This window comes from Rhinopithecus roxellana, chromosome 1 (genome assembly GCF_007565055.1).
Source record: "Rhinopithecus roxellana isolate Shanxi Qingling chromosome 1, ASM756505v1, whole genome shotgun sequence".
NCBI lineage: Eukaryota > Metazoa > Chordata > Mammalia > Primates > Cercopithecidae > Rhinopithecus > Rhinopithecus roxellana.
The window spans coordinates 136,384,969-136,404,261 of NC_044549.1; the positions used below are offsets into that span (position 1 = coordinate 136,384,969).

The 19,293-nt window shown below is 38.3% G+C and overlaps 1 protein-coding gene across 4 annotated transcripts in view; it reads left to right on the plus strand.

Annotated features, from left to right (window-relative positions):
- The window catches only part of ZMAT3 (zinc finger matrin-type 3), a 54,679-nt gene extending 35,646 nt beyond the window's left edge, over nucleotides 1-19,033 (plus strand). For 2 of the 4 annotated variants that reach the window (XM_010373989.2, XM_030931857.1), the window contains exons 3-6: nucleotides 5,616-5,735; nucleotides 8,803-8,969; nucleotides 9,092-9,192; nucleotides 11,391-19,033. In XM_010373989.2, the coding sequence (XP_010372291.1) occupies nucleotides 5,616-5,735; nucleotides 8,803-8,969; nucleotides 9,092-9,192; nucleotides 11,391-11,602 (600 nt within the window). In that variant the 3' untranslated portion in view covers nucleotides 11,603-19,033. The remainder of the gene's footprint in view (nucleotides 1-5,615; nucleotides 5,736-8,802; nucleotides 8,970-9,091; nucleotides 9,193-11,390) is intronic. The other 2 variants (XM_030931864.1, XM_030931866.1) reach the window with 2 other exon arrangements.
- Nucleotides 19,034-19,293: the final 260 nt, after the last annotated feature.

Here is a 19,293-nt window from a genome sequence, read left to right on the forward strand (position 1 = left end):
TAGGCATGAGCCACTGTGCCTGGCCCTAGGTTTTAAATTCCACCTACATACTGATAACTCCTCAGATTCTATCTCTAACCTGACCTCGTTCGTAAACTCCAGGTTGGTCTCTCTTTGGACATCTGAAAAGGATCTCAGACTTAACACAGCCAAGTGGGTCTCTTGATGCCCAGCTCTTCCCCTCTTTCTCTACATTGCATGGAGCCATCTCATGCTTCATGTTTTAGCTGACATGTATTTCCCCAGAGAAGCCTTATCTGCCCACCCTACCCTCTTCCTCTCCATTATCTGTTATGTCATCCTGTTTTTTTTTTTTGCAGAGCAGTTGTCAGTCACTCTTTCTTCTTTGGTTGTGTGTGCGTACATACACACACACACACACACACACACACACATATATGTATATATGTATGTATGTATTCTGTTTATGTTCCCTAGAAAAGTTTCTCGAGGGCAGAGACTTTGCCTTTGTTCACTGTTTTATCTCCTTTTCTTAGAATGGTGGTCAGAACATAGAGGGTAGTCAGTAACTAACCCTGTTATTTTCTGCCAGATTTGTAGATTCAAATTCTCACCTGTTTTTAGAAGATTCCTAAACCTTTCTTAGCCTTGACTTCCTTAGTGCTAATGTTGCAGCTTTTGTAGTTCGGCAAGTGGGAGGAAATGGCACACTGGCTTTTTCTCCCCGGTTGCTTGGTGAGCAGGAGGGAGGGTTGCAGTGTAAGGATTCTTTTGGTGCTGCTTCACCAGCTGGAGATCTCTGTGGCTGTCGTGCCCTTTGCCTGGGGCCTCATTCCACCGAGCCCACTCCGCCCACTCAGCCCGGCAGGCTGTGCTTGGCTTGTGCCTTGACCTGGATCTTGTGCCCGCTGAGGGATCTGCTCTCAGCCTGTGGCTCCACTGGGTGTGTTGCCAGCAGCTTCTGCATTGGGTGTCGTCATTTAGATGAGGGGAATGTGGGTGGTGCCTGAAAACTCAGAGATGTCAGCAATGATGGAGTCCCAAGGGGTGTTACAACTGTCACCTGGGGAGTCCCAAGATCTGACCTCCCAATAAATGTTGCAGCTTTCTGTTGTTCCTGCCACCTACAGCTTGGTGAACAGGGGCATGTTACAGCTTATTTGGTCCCACCACCTGCAGTTCAGTGAACGGGTGTGCGTTACAGGTCAGCCTATCCTGGGTTCTTGTCCCACGACCAAGAGGAATAAGAGGAATAAGGTACATGGACACTGGAGAGTGAGTAGGGTGGAGAAGAATTCTGTTGAGTGACAGAAGGAAAGCTGTCAACGGAGAGGGGGCCCAAGAGTGATTAGCCCTCTGTTTAAGAGGGGACCCAAAAGAGGTTTGCCATCTGTGGGGGCTAAGTCTGGGATTTTTATGGGCTGAGAATGGGGGAGTGTGTGCTGATTGGTTCATGGGTGGGCTTGGAAAAAGCACCATTTAATTGCCTAAAAGGCATCGAGGAAGTTCTCACTCTGGTTGTGGACTCTACCTGGAACTGCCAGCTCAGTTTTCAGGCTTTAAACTGTCTTTGGCGTGAAGGTTGGGTTTCACAGGGACCCATCCCTGTCTGCCTAGGAATTTATCTGTCTCCAGTTGCTGTCACTAATCCACACATTGCACTGTCTCTTGGATTCATCGAGATGTCTTTCTATTGTCTCAATCTCAGTATGTTGACTCTATCTTCTTCCCCAAAGCCTTTTTTCTTCCCCACACCTTAAAAAATTTTTCATAAATATTTCCATCTACCCTGAGGTTCACCTCCCTTCTGCCTTCTTATTCAATATGTTATTACTTCTTCTTACCGTCTTCATAGTTCCTGTGTCTTTCTCCATTATCCAGCCATTATCTTGCTTCAGGCCTATTTTGCAAGCTCTTATCTGTCTCCACTCTGTCTAGGCAATGGTTTTTGGCTCCATAGCTTTAAATACCATCCACATTCTGATCATTCCTGAGAGTCTGTCTTCATCCTGACCACACTCTTGAACTCCAGTTTGATTGTGGGCTTCTAATGATAACACACTATCTGATTTTTGTCTTACATTTTGACTACACATTCTCAATCTCATTTTCTGGATCTTCATTCTCTACTAGACTCTATATTGTAGTGTCCTAGGATTTTGTCCTTGACTCTCCTCTGTGTATCTTCCCAGCTTCCAGGTTGGTCTGCTACCCTGATGCTCATCTTTATCAAATACAATCAAGTCATGCACTGCTTTGCTTAAAGTTCCTCAGAGGCTCCCTGCTGCCTCTGAAGTCCAAATTCTTTATCGTGGGCAAAGGCATTAAGAATGAGCCCCCTGTGTGTTTCCATTTCTGCCTCTCCTCCAAAGGATCTAGAAGACCGTTTTCTCTCCTTGTGGTCCCTCAACACAGAAGGCTGGGCTGTTGCTAATGTATTTTCTTGGTGCACAGTTTTCTTTTCCCTTACTTCTTACCTCCCCTGTAAATATTTGCTCCTTTAAAAAGGTGAGTCAGTGGCCCCCGTTTCAGGGAAGTCTTCTGTGATACATTCAGGCTGGAGTAAGAAATTCCTTCTCTGTGTTCTCCTAGCAGTTTATTAGCTTCATTATAATACTTGGTTCATTTATCCAACAGTTATTTATTGCTTGCTTGCTATGTTCTGGAATCCATTCTAGGCATTGGGATTAGAACGGTAAACAAGACAGATAACGTCCTCATTTTCAAGGAGTCTACATTACAGAGCGGAGGAAAGTGGAAAAAAAAACAAGTAAACAAACTATTATTTTAGACAGTGATTAGTGGTACTAAGATAAAATAAAACCAGACAGTGTGGTAATATGATGGAGTGTGTGTGGTGTGGGGAGGGGGAATGGTTGTGACTCTTGAGAGTGAGTGAGGTCCAGTTTGAGTTGAGACTTGAAAGATTCTAGAAGGAGCCAGCCATACAGAGATCTGCAAGAGGTACATTCTAGGCAAAAGGAACGGTTAAGTACAAAGACCTTGGAGCTAGAGTGAGCTTGGCATGTTTAAGGAGCACATGCAGCCTGGTGAGCCAGGAGCATAACGCGCAGGGGAAAGGAAGGAGTTCTGTCTGACATAAGACCCGAGAGGTAGGCGGGGCCAGGTCATGTAGGGCATTATAGGTAAGATTTGTCAATTTTAAGTGTAGCAGGAAGCCATTGGAAGAGTTTTATGTGAGGGAGTGACATGGAACTGATTCATGTCAAGAATTATTACCCTGGTTTATAATGAGCAGAATTCTAGGAGGACAAGATTAACAGCAGAGACCAATTAGGAATTGTTACCTACTGCAAATGAAAATTGTTGGCACCTTGGATTACCACTGTTACCTACTGCAAACGAAAAATGTTGGTACCTTGGATTACTGTGGTATTTGTAGTATCCATGGAGAGAAGTGGAGTGATGTGGGATGTATTTTGAATGACAAGACTTGCTGATGGGTTGAATGTGTTGGGCTTAGGGAAGGATGGAATCAGGAAAAGGACCCCTTGACTTTTCTTGGGTAACTTTGTGGATCGTGGTGCCATTTACCTACTGTGGATGACTAGTGGTGGTGGTAATGCTGGTGATGAGAAAGTTCTATGGAGGAGGAATCAAAAGTTATTTTAAGTTGGATATGTCTCTTATGACATGAAAGTGTGGATGACCGGGAGGAAGTTGGATATATCGTTCTAAAGGTCAAGGATGGAGATTGATATGTGGAGTCACCAACTTACTCATGGTATTTGAAAGCTATACGCCTGGGTAAAATAACCTAGAGTCAGAGAGTAGAAGAGGGCCAAGGGTGGGTCCTTGGACATTGTAGAGTTTAGAGGTCTGATAGAGGAGGAGAGGTGGGGAGGGAAGAAGGAGTATAGATGATAGTAGGAGGAATGTTTCAAGAAGGACATGAACTGTATCATGTTACTTTGAGTTCCAGTAAGATGAAGGCACATATGTGACCACTGGATTTGATTCTGGAGTTCACTGTGACCATGGTAAAAGCGCCTTTAGGGTATTCAAGTGAGGAGAAGATGGATCTTAGTTCATTACTCTATTTAGCTGCTTACGTATCTGTCTCCTCCTCTATGTGCTAGTCCTTAGTTTATTTCTAGGGCTTAGCATATAAATAGATGGTGAATAAATGTTTGCCTGCAGGTTTTAGTTTTACAATGCAGTTTAAAGAATAATTTACTGTTTTACCCTTATTTAGAATGCTTTTGTAGTGTTGACCCTTGCCACTAGTTTGTGTCAATTCAAGGAATATAATCGTGTGACTAATAATTTAAAACGTGATGAGAAAGGCAAATTCATGTTAGTAGAGATTCTTAGTGCATCTTGAAGCCATCATGCTGTAGTGGAAAAGGGCCATTCTTTGATTTGGAAGGCCTGTCTCAGGCTTTGACTGTGCCATTTAGCCCCTGAGAAGGGAGCTGGGGGCAAGTTCCTTACAGTCTCTGGATTGCAGTTCCTTGGCTGTCATAAATGTACAATATTAACAAATTCCTCTTATAAGATTTTTGTGAGCAGCAAATGAATAAATGCAATGAACATACTTTGTAAGTAAAAAGATACTCTGTAAGTGCAATTTTTAAAGAATAATTGGATTATCCACTTCATTACTAACTTATAAAGTATATTAGATCAGAGTGTCATGAAATTCATATTTAACTGTAGCATATAAATTGCAAGAACTTGGGTGAGGACGCAGGTCACTGGAAAATGTGATACTTTTTTTGTTTGTTTGTTTTTGAGACAGAGTCTAACTTTGTCGCCTAGGCTGGAGTGCAGTGGTGTGATTTTAGCTCACTGCAACCTCCACTTCCCGGGTTCAAGTGGTTTTCCTGCCTCAGCCTCCCGAGTAGCTGGGATTACAGGCATGTGCCACCACGCTCAGCTAATTTTTGTATTTTTAGTAGAGACGGGGTTTCACCATGTTGGTCAGGCTGGTCTTGAACTCCTGACCTCAGGTGATCCACCCTCCTCGGCCTCCCAGAGTGCTGGGATTACAGGCGTGAGCCACCATGCCCAGCCAATGTGATACTTTTTAAGAAACATATAGGAAATTAATTTCCTTTGCCTTTGTTCTCTTATCTTTCCCAGATAAGTTTAATCATTCTGTTAGAGCCAAAGAGTAGGCTCTTTTATTTTGAGATCTAGCAATCAAATCTAGCTAGTAGTCTTTTTACCCCTAGGATTGTGTATGTGTGAAGGAATAAAATGTAGTTAGTGTTACTTGTATTTTTTTCTTTTTTTTTTTAAGTGATTAAGTAAATACATTGATTAACTCAGTTTGACACCCTTTCTCATGGTGATTACAGTTTTCTTTTTTTCCGTAGGAGATATCAAGACCCCTAGTAGATGCCTAAAACTGTGATATTTCTGAACACTTCCATATGCATTATTTTTCCTGTACATACATAACCTATGATAAAGTTTAATTTATAAATTGGGCCAGTAAGAGAATAACAACAGTAACTAATTAGAAAAAAGAACAATTATAAAAATATACTGTAATGGAAATTATGTGAATGTAGTCTCTCTCTCAAAATATCTTAATATTTTTGGACCGCAGTTGACCATAGCTAAATGAAATTGCTGAAACTGCAGATAAGGGGGGACTGCTGTACTCATTTTATTTTTATTTCTAGGGTAAAAATCATGGTAAGAAACTCCGAAATTACTATGCAGCAAATAGCTGTCCTCCTCCTGCTAGAATGAGCAATATGGTCGAGGCTGCTGCTACTCCAGTTGTTCCAGTCCCTCCGCAGGTGAGACACATATGTCAGGGTGAAGCAGCATTAGGGTGGAAGCTGTGGTATGCACAAATGATTATGGATGACATTTGTCGTCCATGTGTCCATCAGGGTACAGTTGGGAAAATAATCCTGAAAGATGCTGCTTGGTACTTTTAATTCCTTGAACTACAGTGCTGGATTGTTACATGATTCTTTATACATTTCTTAAAATTCTGGGCTAAATGGGCCGGGCGTGGTGGCTCATGCCTGTAATCCCAGCACTTTGGGAGGCCGAGACGGGCGAATCATGAGGTCAAGAGATCAAGACCATCCTGGCTAACATGGTGAAACCCCGTCTCTATTAAAAATACAGACAATTAGCCGGGCGTGGTGGCGAGCACCTGTAGTCCCAGCTACTCAGGAGGCTGAGGCAGGAGAATGGCACGAACCTGGGAGGCGGAGCTTGCAGTGAGCCAAGATTGTGCCACTGCACTCCGGCCTGGGCAACAGTGCAAGACTCCATCTCAAAAAAAAAAAAAAAAAAAAAAATCTGGGCTAAATGATCCTGAATGTCTAGGCTAACCCCAAAATGAAGAGATTTTCAAACGTGTACCTTTATTGCAGTTCATCTCATTTATTTCAGATTTTGTCTTCCAGTTGCAAAATTAGTTTTTTGAGATTGCTTATTACTTACCTCTATGCAGAGAGCCTGTATAAACATGTTTTGGACCTTGCTATTATGAAACAGACTTGAAAACCAAGTTCTTTTGCTCTTTGGAAGATAGAACAGGTGATTTACGCAAGATATTCCTGTACCTTAATTGTCTCTGAAACATAGAGTCTACTCCTTAATCTGTCTTTGAAGTGTTATATATCTGTAAAACAATACAGTGGTCATAAATAATAATAGTTATAATTGAGTACATATCGTGCCAGACACTGTGCTGAGAATGTTTCACACGTTGTTTCATTCAGGGCTGGGACTACAGTGAGGTGACGGATGCACTAAACTTGGGCATAAAATTTAAGGAGGAGCCAAAAAACTCAGTAATCAAGATAGATATTTAATGTAACATTTTAGAAATATAAAACTGATGTAAAATAGTAGTGAACAAAACATTAAAAACTTAAAAAAGGACAAAACATTAACTTTCCTTTTGTCCCAGGCTGCAATATGACTTGGCGTGGCTCTGTTACTGATTCTGAATGTAAAATTTTGGTATTTTATTAATCATTAATTTTTTTTGCATTAAATTTAATTTTTTAAGCCAGGTGTGATGGCGCACGCCTGTAGTCTCAGCTACTTGGGAGGCTGAGGCACAAGAATCACTTGAACCCGGGGGGTGGAGGTTGCAGTGAGCCAAGATTGTGCCACTGCATTCCAGTCTGGGCGACAGAGTGAGACTGTCTAAAAAAAATAAAAAGAAAATTTAATTTAAAAAATACTCCATTAAAGTATTATTTGTCTTAATTACTGAGTTTTTTTGATGCTCTGTTAAATTCTGAGCCCAAGACAAGTGTCTCACTTGCTTCATTTTAGTCCCAGGTCCTGACCTCATTTAATGCTTTCGACAACTTAGAGGTATTGGCCATATTACTCAAATTGGTGTCCATGGGCCAGTAGTATCAGCCTCACTGGAAGTTTATTAGAAGCTTAGATGAGCTAAGTAACTTTCCATGGTGTTACATGTTTTGTAAAGTGGTGGAACAAGAATTTTTCTTTTTTTTTTTTTTTTGTTTTTTGAGATGAAGTTTTGCTCTTGTTGCCCAGACTGGAGTGCAATGGCGTGATCTTGGCTCACTGCAACCTCCGCCTCCTGGGTTCAAGCGATTCTCCTGCTTCAACCTCCCGAGTAGCTGGGATTCCAGGTGCCCACCACCACACCCAGCTAATTTTTGTTATTTTTAGTAGAGGCAGGGTTTCGTCATGTTGGCCAGGCTGGTCTTGAACTCCTGACCTCAGGTGATCCACCTACCTCGGCCTCCCAAAGTGCTGGGACTACAGGCATGAGCCATCGCGCCTGGCCCAAGAATTTCTTTTGATCTTAGACCTTTACTCCTAACTAGCTTGTATCATTTTACTTTTCTGAGTGTTAGTTTTTAGTACTTAAAAGTGTGAGTAGCAATTCTGGCTGTTCCTCCTTCTCATGGATTTGTGGGGAAAACGAGATATATAAAAAACCAAATCAGAGAACAAGAAGATACCCAGAGAGATCTTCAAGCTGCATAGTTTTCCTGTCACTGGTTTCTGAAGGCTGCTCTGGAATTGAATAGCTGCCCCCCGCAGTGGGGGCTGTTTTCAGTGGGCTCCACCCTCCTGGGCAGGCAGCCTAAGCCTTTCTTCATAGCATACCCCAGAAAAATCTTCCCTTCCAAGTGAAATGATGCTATTTTCTGCAACTGTTCATGATATATATGGTTTCCAGATCTTTATCGTGTACTATATTATTCTCTTTTGGCCAAAACCTAGTGTGTCATTTTTTTTTTTTTGTTAACCTAATATTTACTGAGTGCCTACTACCTTCTGGGCCCTCTGTTAGGCTCTCTTTAACATGTTATTCCTCATCCTGAATACAGTTGTCTGGATTTGCTACTCATTTTTAGTTTTTTCCTGCTTATATCTGTAGCTTGTTTGTAGACTCTTTGAGGACAGGAGCTCTTTTTAAAAAAATATATGACTATATATCCCTTCTGGACTAGGCAGCAACCCTAAAAAACAGTTAAAAGTCAGTAAATGCTTATTGATGGATTCTGCATAGACTTTACTCTTTCCCGTAATGTGGTTTTAGGCCTTACCTATTTACCCATGACTTACTGTCCTAAATCTAAGGTTTTAAAACTCTTTTAAAAAATGTCTTCAGTGGCGACAGCAATGAGCCATTCACTAATTTGGTACCTGAGTGATTATAATGCAAAACCATGATTAAGTATCTCCCAGCCTTTTTGTTTTCCTGGAATGAGTTGTTTTCCTGATGAAGCTTAACGCTTGTGGTCATGCCATATCCTTTAGTTGTTTTTCAGCTCTTAGAAAGACATTTGAGGAAAAGGAGGAAGCTCCATATTTTTTTAACCTTGTTTCTTTTTGTGTCTTTGATGTCAGATGGGCTCCTTTAAGCCAGGAGGCCGAGTGATCCTGGCCACAGAGAATGATTACTGTAAGCTCTGTGATGCCTCCTTCAGTTCCCCGGCTGTGGCTCAGGCTCACTATCAAGGGAAGAATCATGCCAAGAGGCTGCGGCTGGCGGAAGCTCAGAGTAACTCATTCTCGTAGGTATTGCCATTTTCTTTGAGGCCAAAGTGTTATGTGAGATTGACTGTCTTTAAAGAAAAAGAGTAGAAAGGGATTCTTGTTTAGAAGACTCACTCTTTTTTAAACTTCTTTTCTCCAGGGAATCCACAGAGCTGGGTCAACGGCGGGCCAGGAAAGAAGGGAATGAGTTTAAGATGATGCCTAACAGGAGAAATATGTATACAGTACAGAATAATTCAGGTATCTTGTCTGTTTCCGCATACCTTGGCGACATTCTGTACATAGTCTGCTTTGTTTTTGTTTCTTTTAATGATAATAGATAGCCCTGAGAATTTGGAGTTAGTCTGTGTTTTATTGAATTAGTCTAGGTTGGTGTGTATTTCAGGTCTCATTTATTTACCTTATTCTTGTAAATACTAAATATATTATTTATTTTGGTTTTACACCATAGTCTATGTTTTAGGATCTCTTAACATTGTCCCTTTATGTTTGTTTATATTTGCCAGCTGAGAAATATAAAAGGCATGATAAAAATGGGCTACTTGGTTTAAAGTTGTACCATGTTAAAAAAAAAAAAAGATTCTAAAGCAGTGGTTTTTAACCAGGCTGGTGAAACAGAATTACCCGAGGAGTCTTTACAAAATGCCTGAACCATGACTTAGAGATTTTCAATGAGTAAATTTGGAGTGGGACCCAGACATACGCGTGTTTTGAAAATGCTTACTTGATGCTTCTGATATACACATTTAGTTCACAAACACTGATCTATAGGAATAAATTCTGCATTTTCTGATTGTCTTCAGTAGGGAGAGTGGGCTGAGTAGTCCCTCACCCTCCCCTCTACTTCAGCCTCTGATTCATGCACATGCCCGCAGAGGTCATTTACTTGAACAGTGAAAGAAATAGAAAACAGAGCTAACTGAAAAACCAGAGAGGCCTACTATAAAAGGACAGATAGCAAACACAATTCAGGCCAGGCGCCGGTGGCTCATGCCTGTAATCCCAGCACTTTGGGAGGCTGAGGTAGGTGGATCACCTGAGGTCAGGAGTTCGAGATCAGCCTGGCCAACATGGTGAAACCCTGTGTCTACTGAAAGTACAAAATTAGACGGGCATGGTGGCATGCGCCTGCAATCCCAGTTATTTGGGAGGCTGAGGCAGGAGAATCGCTTGAACCTGGGAGGTGGAGGCTACAGTGAGCTGAGATTGTACCACTGCACTCAGTCTGGGTGACGGAGCAAGATTCTGTCTCAAAAGAAAAAAAAAGAAAAAAAGAAAAGCACAATTCATTATGATTAATAAAAGTCTAAACATGTATTAGTAATTATAATAAAAGTAAAATTGCCAAAGTCCAAAAAATGTTAAATTGAATGAAAGAAATCCATCTGAAATGAAAGAAGCTGGGATAGCTGTATTAATATCAGAAAAATAAATTTTAGGATAGATTATGTTCTCTGACAATGCAACGAATACAATGAAATGAGATGTCAACAACAAAAAGAGAAAAGCAAACACAATTTACATTTGTTTGGGAATTTAAAAACACTTCTAAATAACTCATGGTTCAAAGAAACAGTTATACTGGAAATTAAAAATTCTTACAATGAAACAGTAATGAAAATATATTAACACTTGTAGGATGCAGTGAAAGCAGTATTTTGAGAAAAGCATTACATAGATATTATTATAGTGGAAGTGAAAAGCAGAAAGTTAATGAACTCTAAGGGTCCAGCGTATGAGGTCAGTAATGTAGAAAGAGGAAAATGAAATTATCAGTAATGTCACCAACGCTTTTGCAGATTTCATTCTAGTCTAATCATATATATGACTTCTTTAAAATAGAAATGGGATCCTAGTTTGGGATATTCATAGTTTACTTAATAGCATAAGAGTTTTCTATAGCATTATTATATTTAGCAACTGCATAGTTTTCCATTGCATTCATTACCATATTTTCTTTAATCCTATTTTTGAATCTCTCCTTCCCCCTAAATTTTTGCTTGCATAATCATTGCTGAGGTAAACATATTGCTATTAAATCTCAGTGTGAAAATTCTTAATATTTTCTTAGGATAATTCTTACAAGTAGAATTTTTGGATGAAAGGGGTAGCATAAGCATAAGACTTCTGATATAATGCTTGGAAATTAAAGTATTTTTAAAAGTGTATTCACTTTTTTAGAGACACAGCCATTTGGAATTTGGGTTTGACTCTATAGCAATTTTTCTGACAATAGTTGGAGGAATCATTTTATCTTTTTAGATCAAACCTGTGTAAGATTGTAATTTAAAAAATCCATTAACTTCACATTCACTTAAGGCTAAGAATCTATGAATTTTGTAATTTGAACTTAGAATTACAAATTACAGTGATAATTGGTCAGGTTGTTATTCACTTAATGAATATTTTGAATATATTTTTTTTATCTCTTGCTTTAGCAGGTCCTTACTTCAATCCTCGCTCTCGGCAGAGAATTCCACGTGATCTGGCCATGTGTGTTACTCCAAGTGGCCAGTTTTACTGTTCAATGTGTAATGTTGGGGCTGGCGAAGAGATGGAATTCCGGCAGCATTTAGAGAGCAAGCAACATAAGAGCAAGGTGTCGGAACAGCGGTACAGGAATGAGATGGAAAATCTGGGATATGTATAGTGATTATCACATTAAGATAGAGCAGCTCGTCCTGCCTGTTGTTTGCCTTTTGTCAACTTGCCCTGCTTTGTGGTCCTTTTGATATGAGTACATTCCTCTGCTTAATGGTAATACATGTAACCCACGGTGGTACCATGAGATGTCAAAACCTGGGGGTCTGGGGGCGGGGTGGGGGGAGGCGGGTGTGGAGAACGTGCTTCTCTTAGGTCATAACGCTTTTGCAGGGTCAATTGTGTTGAGCTGCTCATAGCATGTGACCTGCCTACCCCATCAGAAATAACTTGGCCGAGTTCTGATCAACTGGTAGCCTGACTGCTTAGAATCTGACTATTTAAAAGTTTCATTTTCTTTTGCAATTTTAGTGTTGTGTACTGTTAAAGAATTGTATTGAATTCTTTTTAGATCACAGTAAAAATAGGTTGGCAGAGATTTCAGTTTCCCAGGGCTTAACCAGAACGACCACCTCAATGCATTGTCAGTAGAATACATTATTAGACACTGTTAAGGTCTTTCCTGGGACTTTTTTTTTCTGCCATTTTCTTTTGCAATTGTAGTTTTATATACTGTTAAAGAATTGTATTGAATTCTTTTTAGATCAAAGTAAAAATAGGTCAGCAGAGATTTCAGTTTCCCAGGGCTTAACCAGAACCGCCACCTCAATGCATTGTCAGTAGGATACATTATTATAAACTGTTAGGGTCATTTTTTTTCCGTATCATGTCTCCCCATCATTGAAATGCAAGTTTTGTTAAATTCAAATACTCCCACTGAGCTTGTCTACTTCCAAACAGCTAAACTTGATTTCCAGTTGTGGATTTCATACATGTAATTGCTGCCTTCTTCCCTCCTCTTTTTTCCCCCCTCATTGAATCAGCTTGTCTAACAAGCTCATTTTCATGCCCCAGCTGTGCTGTGGGTTTTCCAAACCTCGTATTTGAATATTCAGTGAGTTTAAGATAGATATGATTTAAAAAAATACATTTTCCAACGGATTTTAGGAAACAAGGTATGTTTGATTTTTCGATTTTAGAGTTACTTCTTCATTGATAGTAACATGCTCTTATATCATGATCTAAACCATAAATTCAGATTGCTTGACATTTTGTTTTGCCAGACTTTCTTTTTTGATAATATGATTCTTACGCTTTACTTACATTTTCCTTTGTCTTGTCAGTCTGTTGGCCGTCCTGAAAAATATCACCACCTGCTGTTTCATATACAGAGAGGAATTTTTTAAAAAGCAAATAAAGTTTCACTGTCTTCGTTTCCAGTAGAAATATATACGAACTATGGTTTTATTCTTTGTAATTCAGCTTTCTTGAAGATACTAACAAGTGTATGATAGATCACTTTGACATCTGATAATTATATCAGTATTATTATTTTCATTTTTTTACACTTAAAATAAGAAGCCGTATGAACCCAGGAGGTGGAGGTTGCAGTGAGCCAAGATCGTGCCACTGCACTCTAGCCTGGGCGACAGAGCAAGACTCCATCTCAAAAAAAAAAAAAAAAAAAAAAAGCTGTAATGTGTATCTAGATTAACTAATGGAGTGCTCTGTGAATATTCATTAACTACATTTTATCTATTTACTATATTTTATATGGGTAAGTCTAGTGGTCATCCATATTTCTTTTGAAAGCCCTCTTGATCAGGAAGTTTATATTTTAAGCAATATATTTGCACAATGGTCAGTTCACATACAATTGCTTGTTTTACTAATTAGAGATACAACTTCTATTTTTTCTCGAGAATTCTGTAGGCAAATAGATGGGGGAAGGCTTTTTCTGTAATACTTTGGGACAATTTTTAAACAGATCAGACCCATGTTTAAAAATGAGTTTTGTGTGATCAACCCTTGTATAGTATCCAGTTACTGTCTTCTGTTGAAGTGGTGGTTCTTTGAGAAGTAGAATTGTTTTGTAACATTTTTTCTCCCAGAAACAGAAGAATCAAATACTATTCTGTTAGGATTCTATCTAGACCTGTGACTCTTAGTATAATAACCCTTTTATTTATTTATTTTTTTTTTGCAGTAATGTATGAAGTAGAGTTGCTTAGTTTTGAGCAATTTAGGGCTTTTCTTATTGGCCAGTAGGGTTATTCATTTTGCTGCTAAGTATAATTTTTTGGTTAATTTTAACATTATAGTGCTGGCCACTTGGTTCTATGATTACCTAAAAATCTAGTTTTTTTTCTCTGTAGTAGATTGTATATGCACACCCCCCCCCACACACACATACACATGTATGTTGCCATAGAGAGGTATTTCAACCCTTATTTCAAATAACAGTAGAAGATACGAACATGAATTTACATTTTGTAAAAATAGTATTCATCCACTTTGTTTTCTATTGGAAATAGTTTTAAAAGAAGGGTTCCCCTTGCTCTCTGCACTTAACAACTTCATTATATACATAGAAAAAGCAGCGGCTTAAGGGCTTGATGTTTTTTCAGGCCTTGTGTATTCAGGTTTCCAGTTTCCCAGTGCCCTTAATGGATGTTATGAATGCATAAGCGCATTTTCTTTTAAAGAAAGAAGTTAGATTTGTAGTGTTATTTCTTACTTGCTGTATTTCTTTGCACTAAAAAAGAACTATGTATTTGTTTTATATGACACTTTAGTACCATATTGCCTACAATAACTCAATTTGCTTCTTAATTTCCAAACTCTGGGAAGTTGATAAATAACTTCCATGATCACTTGTAAAAGTTACATGCACATCTGAAAAAAAATCACAGATCTCTATGACAGTAGCTTGTGTTTTGAGCTTGTTACCTTGCAGTATTCTTCTCTGTTCCCTAGATGAAAACAAAGGGTGACAGAGATTATCAGACAGGAAATGCCTAAATAGATACATCTCTGCATGGTACAATTTCTCATATTCATGTATTCCATAGACAGTGTTTTTTCTCTGTCTAAGCAGACTGTTGTTTCTTCTGAGTCAGTGATATGTGATCTTTGTTGGTTTCATTTTGTGAAGCTCAGTCTGGCTCTGTAACATACTTTAGGATTTGCACCTTGTGCTCCCCAGGAATTATGTCAGTGTCTTTATCTATGCTGTCTTCAAGGATGGACAGAGGCCTAAACAACAACAAAAAAAAATTAGAAAAAAAAAAAAAACCAAAAAACTTAGATTTCAGTAATCATCCATAGGAATGCATACCATCAGTCTCTTTTCTCTGTGAATAATATCTTGTGTAAGTTGTCATAAAAAATCAATGTTAGAAGATGACAATTAGAATTCTTCTTAGGTATTGAGGGTAAGAAGTTGTAAAGAAAGAGAATTCGTGTTTCAATTAAAAGATTGGATTGCATATACCTTTGAAGTGGTTTTGTAAAAAAAGTTCAGTTACCAAACTGAGTGTGCCCTGTAATCCTTTTGAGTACACTGAAGATACTTTGAAAATACTTTGTTGGTCTTGACTTTGTACATCATGTCCTGCAACTTGTAAATATGTGCATGTTGTTTATGTTTGTCTGCCTGTTTCATATTGTACTAAATTCTGCAAGGTGAATAATTCTTTATACCATTTATTTGGAAAAAGTTCCTCCTCCAACTCTTCCTCACTATTCACCTTTTAATTAGTTGGTAAACTTAGAAAACCAGTTAGGATTTTTGAAGCTCCGAGTTTAAAAGAAGAATCGTGGCTACTTGACATTATCCTTACGTCCCCTTGACTTAAAAAGCGAATAAGAAGCATGAGATCTTCCGCCTCCTTTTAGAAAGCTTTTCTACAGAACGATATGCTTGCTTATAGCTACCTATCGACAGTTAGGACAGGGAGAAAGGGAGATATGTATGTTTGGCTACTTCTTCCTTCACTCCTAAATTGGCTGGGACAGCAAGCAACAACAGTTTGAGGTTCAGTGACCTACGTAAAATGAGTCTCGGTGGTGTCAGGGGACACATGTAACTGTGTGACGTGGTATTTTCTACAGAGAAGACTAGGAAGGGTGGTTTTGGAACCTAACCTACTTTATGTCCTCATTGTCAGAACTTAGGTTGGAAATGCTCTCTAAAGAACTTGGTGAGGAATATTCTAGGACAATAGAGCTGCTTTAGAAAGAAATTGAGACATGTTTTGTCAGGACAGATAAAAGTTTAATGCAGCTTTTTGAACAGATGTTTTTAAAAAATCCAACTTACCAACTATTTTTTTTCTTCTAGCCAAATCATTGTACAGGAGTTTCACATATGATAAAAAGTGTTTGGTTGTTGTTTTTGCTTTCTTGGCAGGAGAGAACCCTACCATTGTGAGCTGTTCCTCTCACTCTAGCTGAATGGACAAATGCTGTGTAATAGCTTCTCATAAACCGTTTCTACTGATAGCTGTTGACTTTTTCTTCCCATTACGAATGGGAGGAACATTTATAAACTTCCTTTTCTGGGTAGCTACCAAAAAACGTACTGGCTAATGGTCCCATGTGACCTTGTCTCCGTTAAGCCCAGAATCTGAGTGCCTTTAGCAAGTATTAGCATTTCACCAAGAGAAGAGATGACAGAATTATTGCTGTTAATCACCATTCATAAATAGGAGCTTGGAATAACAAAGGTCTGTGTGAATTCTGTTCTATATCTTTTTTTTCCCTTTCTTAATGCAATCTCAATTTGATATCAAGTAAAACTATTGTCATTATTATCAGAAACCATACATTCTGAAAATGAATCCAGTTGTCCCAAGCTGGCAGCAGACATAGATCATGTTTCACCTTGATCTGTGTTGCATTTGTACTCGGTGAATGGCAGTGTGGTCGATTGGAAGAACTTGACACTGATGTTTGGAAAAATTCTTTATTCTAGTGGTCATTTTCAAACTTGTCTTTTCTGTAGAGAGGGGAATATTATGTATTTGCAACTAAAGCATATGAAGAGACTGGCACAGTAATTATTAGTTGTGTTAGTTCATTTCTGTATTAAATGAAGTATCTTCACAAATCAAGTTTGAGGCCATTAAAAGCAAAATTTTCCCTAGTTTAATTAATTTAAAATTCTACATTGTCTGAATACTTAGAATCTTTGAAACACATTGCTAGACTAATTTTATTACAGAAGTGTTAACATGTTCCTCAACATTTTCTCCAGAAAACTTTCAGACATATATCAAAGTTGAAAAAACTTCGCAGTATAACCACTGCTAGTTTCTGCCATTAACATTTGACTATACTTGTATTGCCACCTATCTGTTCATATCTCCATCCCTCTTTTCATCCATTGATCTATCAGGTTTTTTTTTTTTTTTAAAAGAACATTCCAAAGTAAATTTTAGGCAATACACTGCCCTAAATTCTTAGCATGGGTGTCATTAATTAAGGTTTAATATTCATTTAAATATCTTTTTTGAAAGCGATGTATGAAGTTGATAACCTGAGCCAATTAATACACTTTTTTTTTCCTCCTGTGGACTTTTGTCTTCCAGTTTCTCTTCTTGTGTGTGCTTAGGGTGAGGGAGGACAATTCTCAAATACAAGTTTATTTTAGAATTGGTCATTTTTAAATGCTTGTCATAAATTTTAAAGTTTCAATATAATTTTTCTTTTCCCTACTTCTGATGATGTATTTTTGCCAAACTATGCAGCTTCTTCAAAAAACTGTAAATTACTGATTGGGGTTTATGAAATCAGCAAGTACCTCATTTCAATCTGTTGCTGCTTTTCTCCCTCTTGTCACTTCTCCTTTCACTACTTTGAGCTGCTCTACCAGAAGGTAGAGGGGAGTAAGGGTCAAACCCCTATATAATTAGCTGTTTTAAACAACTGTAAGAGAACAGATTTAGTAGCTTAGTAAGTTTAAACTATTAATTTTTCTAAAGAATTCGATTTGAATTCTCTGAGAATTGTAATTATCCATGCTTCCTCCAACTATAATTAGCAGAATTAAAAATGATTGTACTGTACAATGAGTTGTTGAAATTGTAAGCCTTAGTAACCATCTTTAGCTTTACTATAGTCATGTTTAGAAAATTTTTTTTTACATATGCCTTTATTTTTATGCCCACTTTTTGTGAATAAATCTAAAGAATTTAAGTGACTTTCTTCAGGTCATGAAGATTCAGTGGGTAGAATTGAATCAGAATTGAAATGTTCCAGATTCATATTATTGTGTGTGTTTGATAAAATTCAAGGCTTCCAAAGTAATTGAACACTTCCTTTGGGCTCTTGGAGGGAAATTACGTATTTTTACTAATTACACTTTTATTTTTGGACATTTGGCAGTTGTTTGAACTTAAAGATATTCTCATGGCTATAGTTCCAAATTAAGCCCGATGCAGTTGCTAAAAATCTTGCTGCACTGTTGAATACTAATAATGCAGCATTTATCAGATGTTTTTGCATTTTGATGACCTTCATGATTCATTTATAAGTCTTTGTAAGTGCTTAAGCGACCCCCTCACTAGTGAAAATAATAAATGTTCTATATCATTCATTATTATTTGTGTATTCTTTACATGATATATTTTTTTAAGGAAAAGTAACTCCACATGTCAGAATGAGTGATATTATCCTAGGGCAGAGCGCATGTAGAGCAGTTTATTTCTACTCTGCAAATATGGCATGTACAGTAACAAAACTCTTTTGGAGTGGCTGGTCATTGTTTTGCCCTCTTTTGGTACCTGAGTACCTTTCTGGGGTTTTGTAAATCATGTGTCATTTGTAAGAATTTCATGTTAACTCTGTGTTACTTGGTGTTCACCTGTGGTATCCTTGACTGACCATAATGATTTAGTTTGGGTATGATGTGTCTGCTTTGAAATGCCTTACTGGAGTATGTCAGATCCTGCTTTAAAGCATTCCATTTATCTGCTGGGACAATAAGTTGCCTCTCCTTGGATATGTGCTCTAGATTCAGAAGCAAAACTGATTTTGCTTTCTCCATTAAGGTTGCATTTTAATGCACTTATTGTTTTAAATTAGAGAATAAAATGTAAAACCAAGGGAGACTTTAGAACCCTTCATTTAATGGCATGGCAAACTTTTAAAACTGCTTTTGCTATTTCACTAGAACTATCTTTGGTAAAGGATATAGCTAAAAAATGTCAGCCCAAACTGTGTGTAATTAGGGTTGTTGATTAAAATTTTCTCTAAATGTCATCCAGGGGCTTAAGATCTGTGTGTGCTGCTGGGTCAGAGTGCCAGTCACTGCTTTGGAAATCTGTGTTCTGGGGCTGCAGAATGACACCTGTGTCATGGGATTAAAACCAATCAACTGTGAATTGTGAAATTGAAATTGCTCTTTCGGTTTTATTTTCTTTAGCACATTGAGTATAGAAATCTGAAACTTATTTAAAATTTATACTGCTTTTGTTGATGGCTCATTTTGGCTGTGTATCCTGACTTATGTACTGATTTCTGATAAAGGCTTGACATTATTATAACAGGCATTTTGTGTTCCAATTTAATAAAATGGTTTCTGAGTCTTGTCTGAAAATTGTTTGGTTATGAGTTGAAGATCAAGGGAAGAAGGTAAATTGTCGACACTGAGACGCTATTTTGATGCCGACTCTCGATGACTGCGGGTTCCCCATTCATCAGTCTGGACACAATCTGCCATGCTCTTCTGGAAGTCATGCAAAGTACAGTAAGCTTTTAGGTTGGCAGTAGAATCAACCTAGCTGCTCACACTGCCTGTTCTTGCCATCACTGGAGTTAGCCTGGAACTGGAGTGAGTTCTTAATTTTATTGATAGAT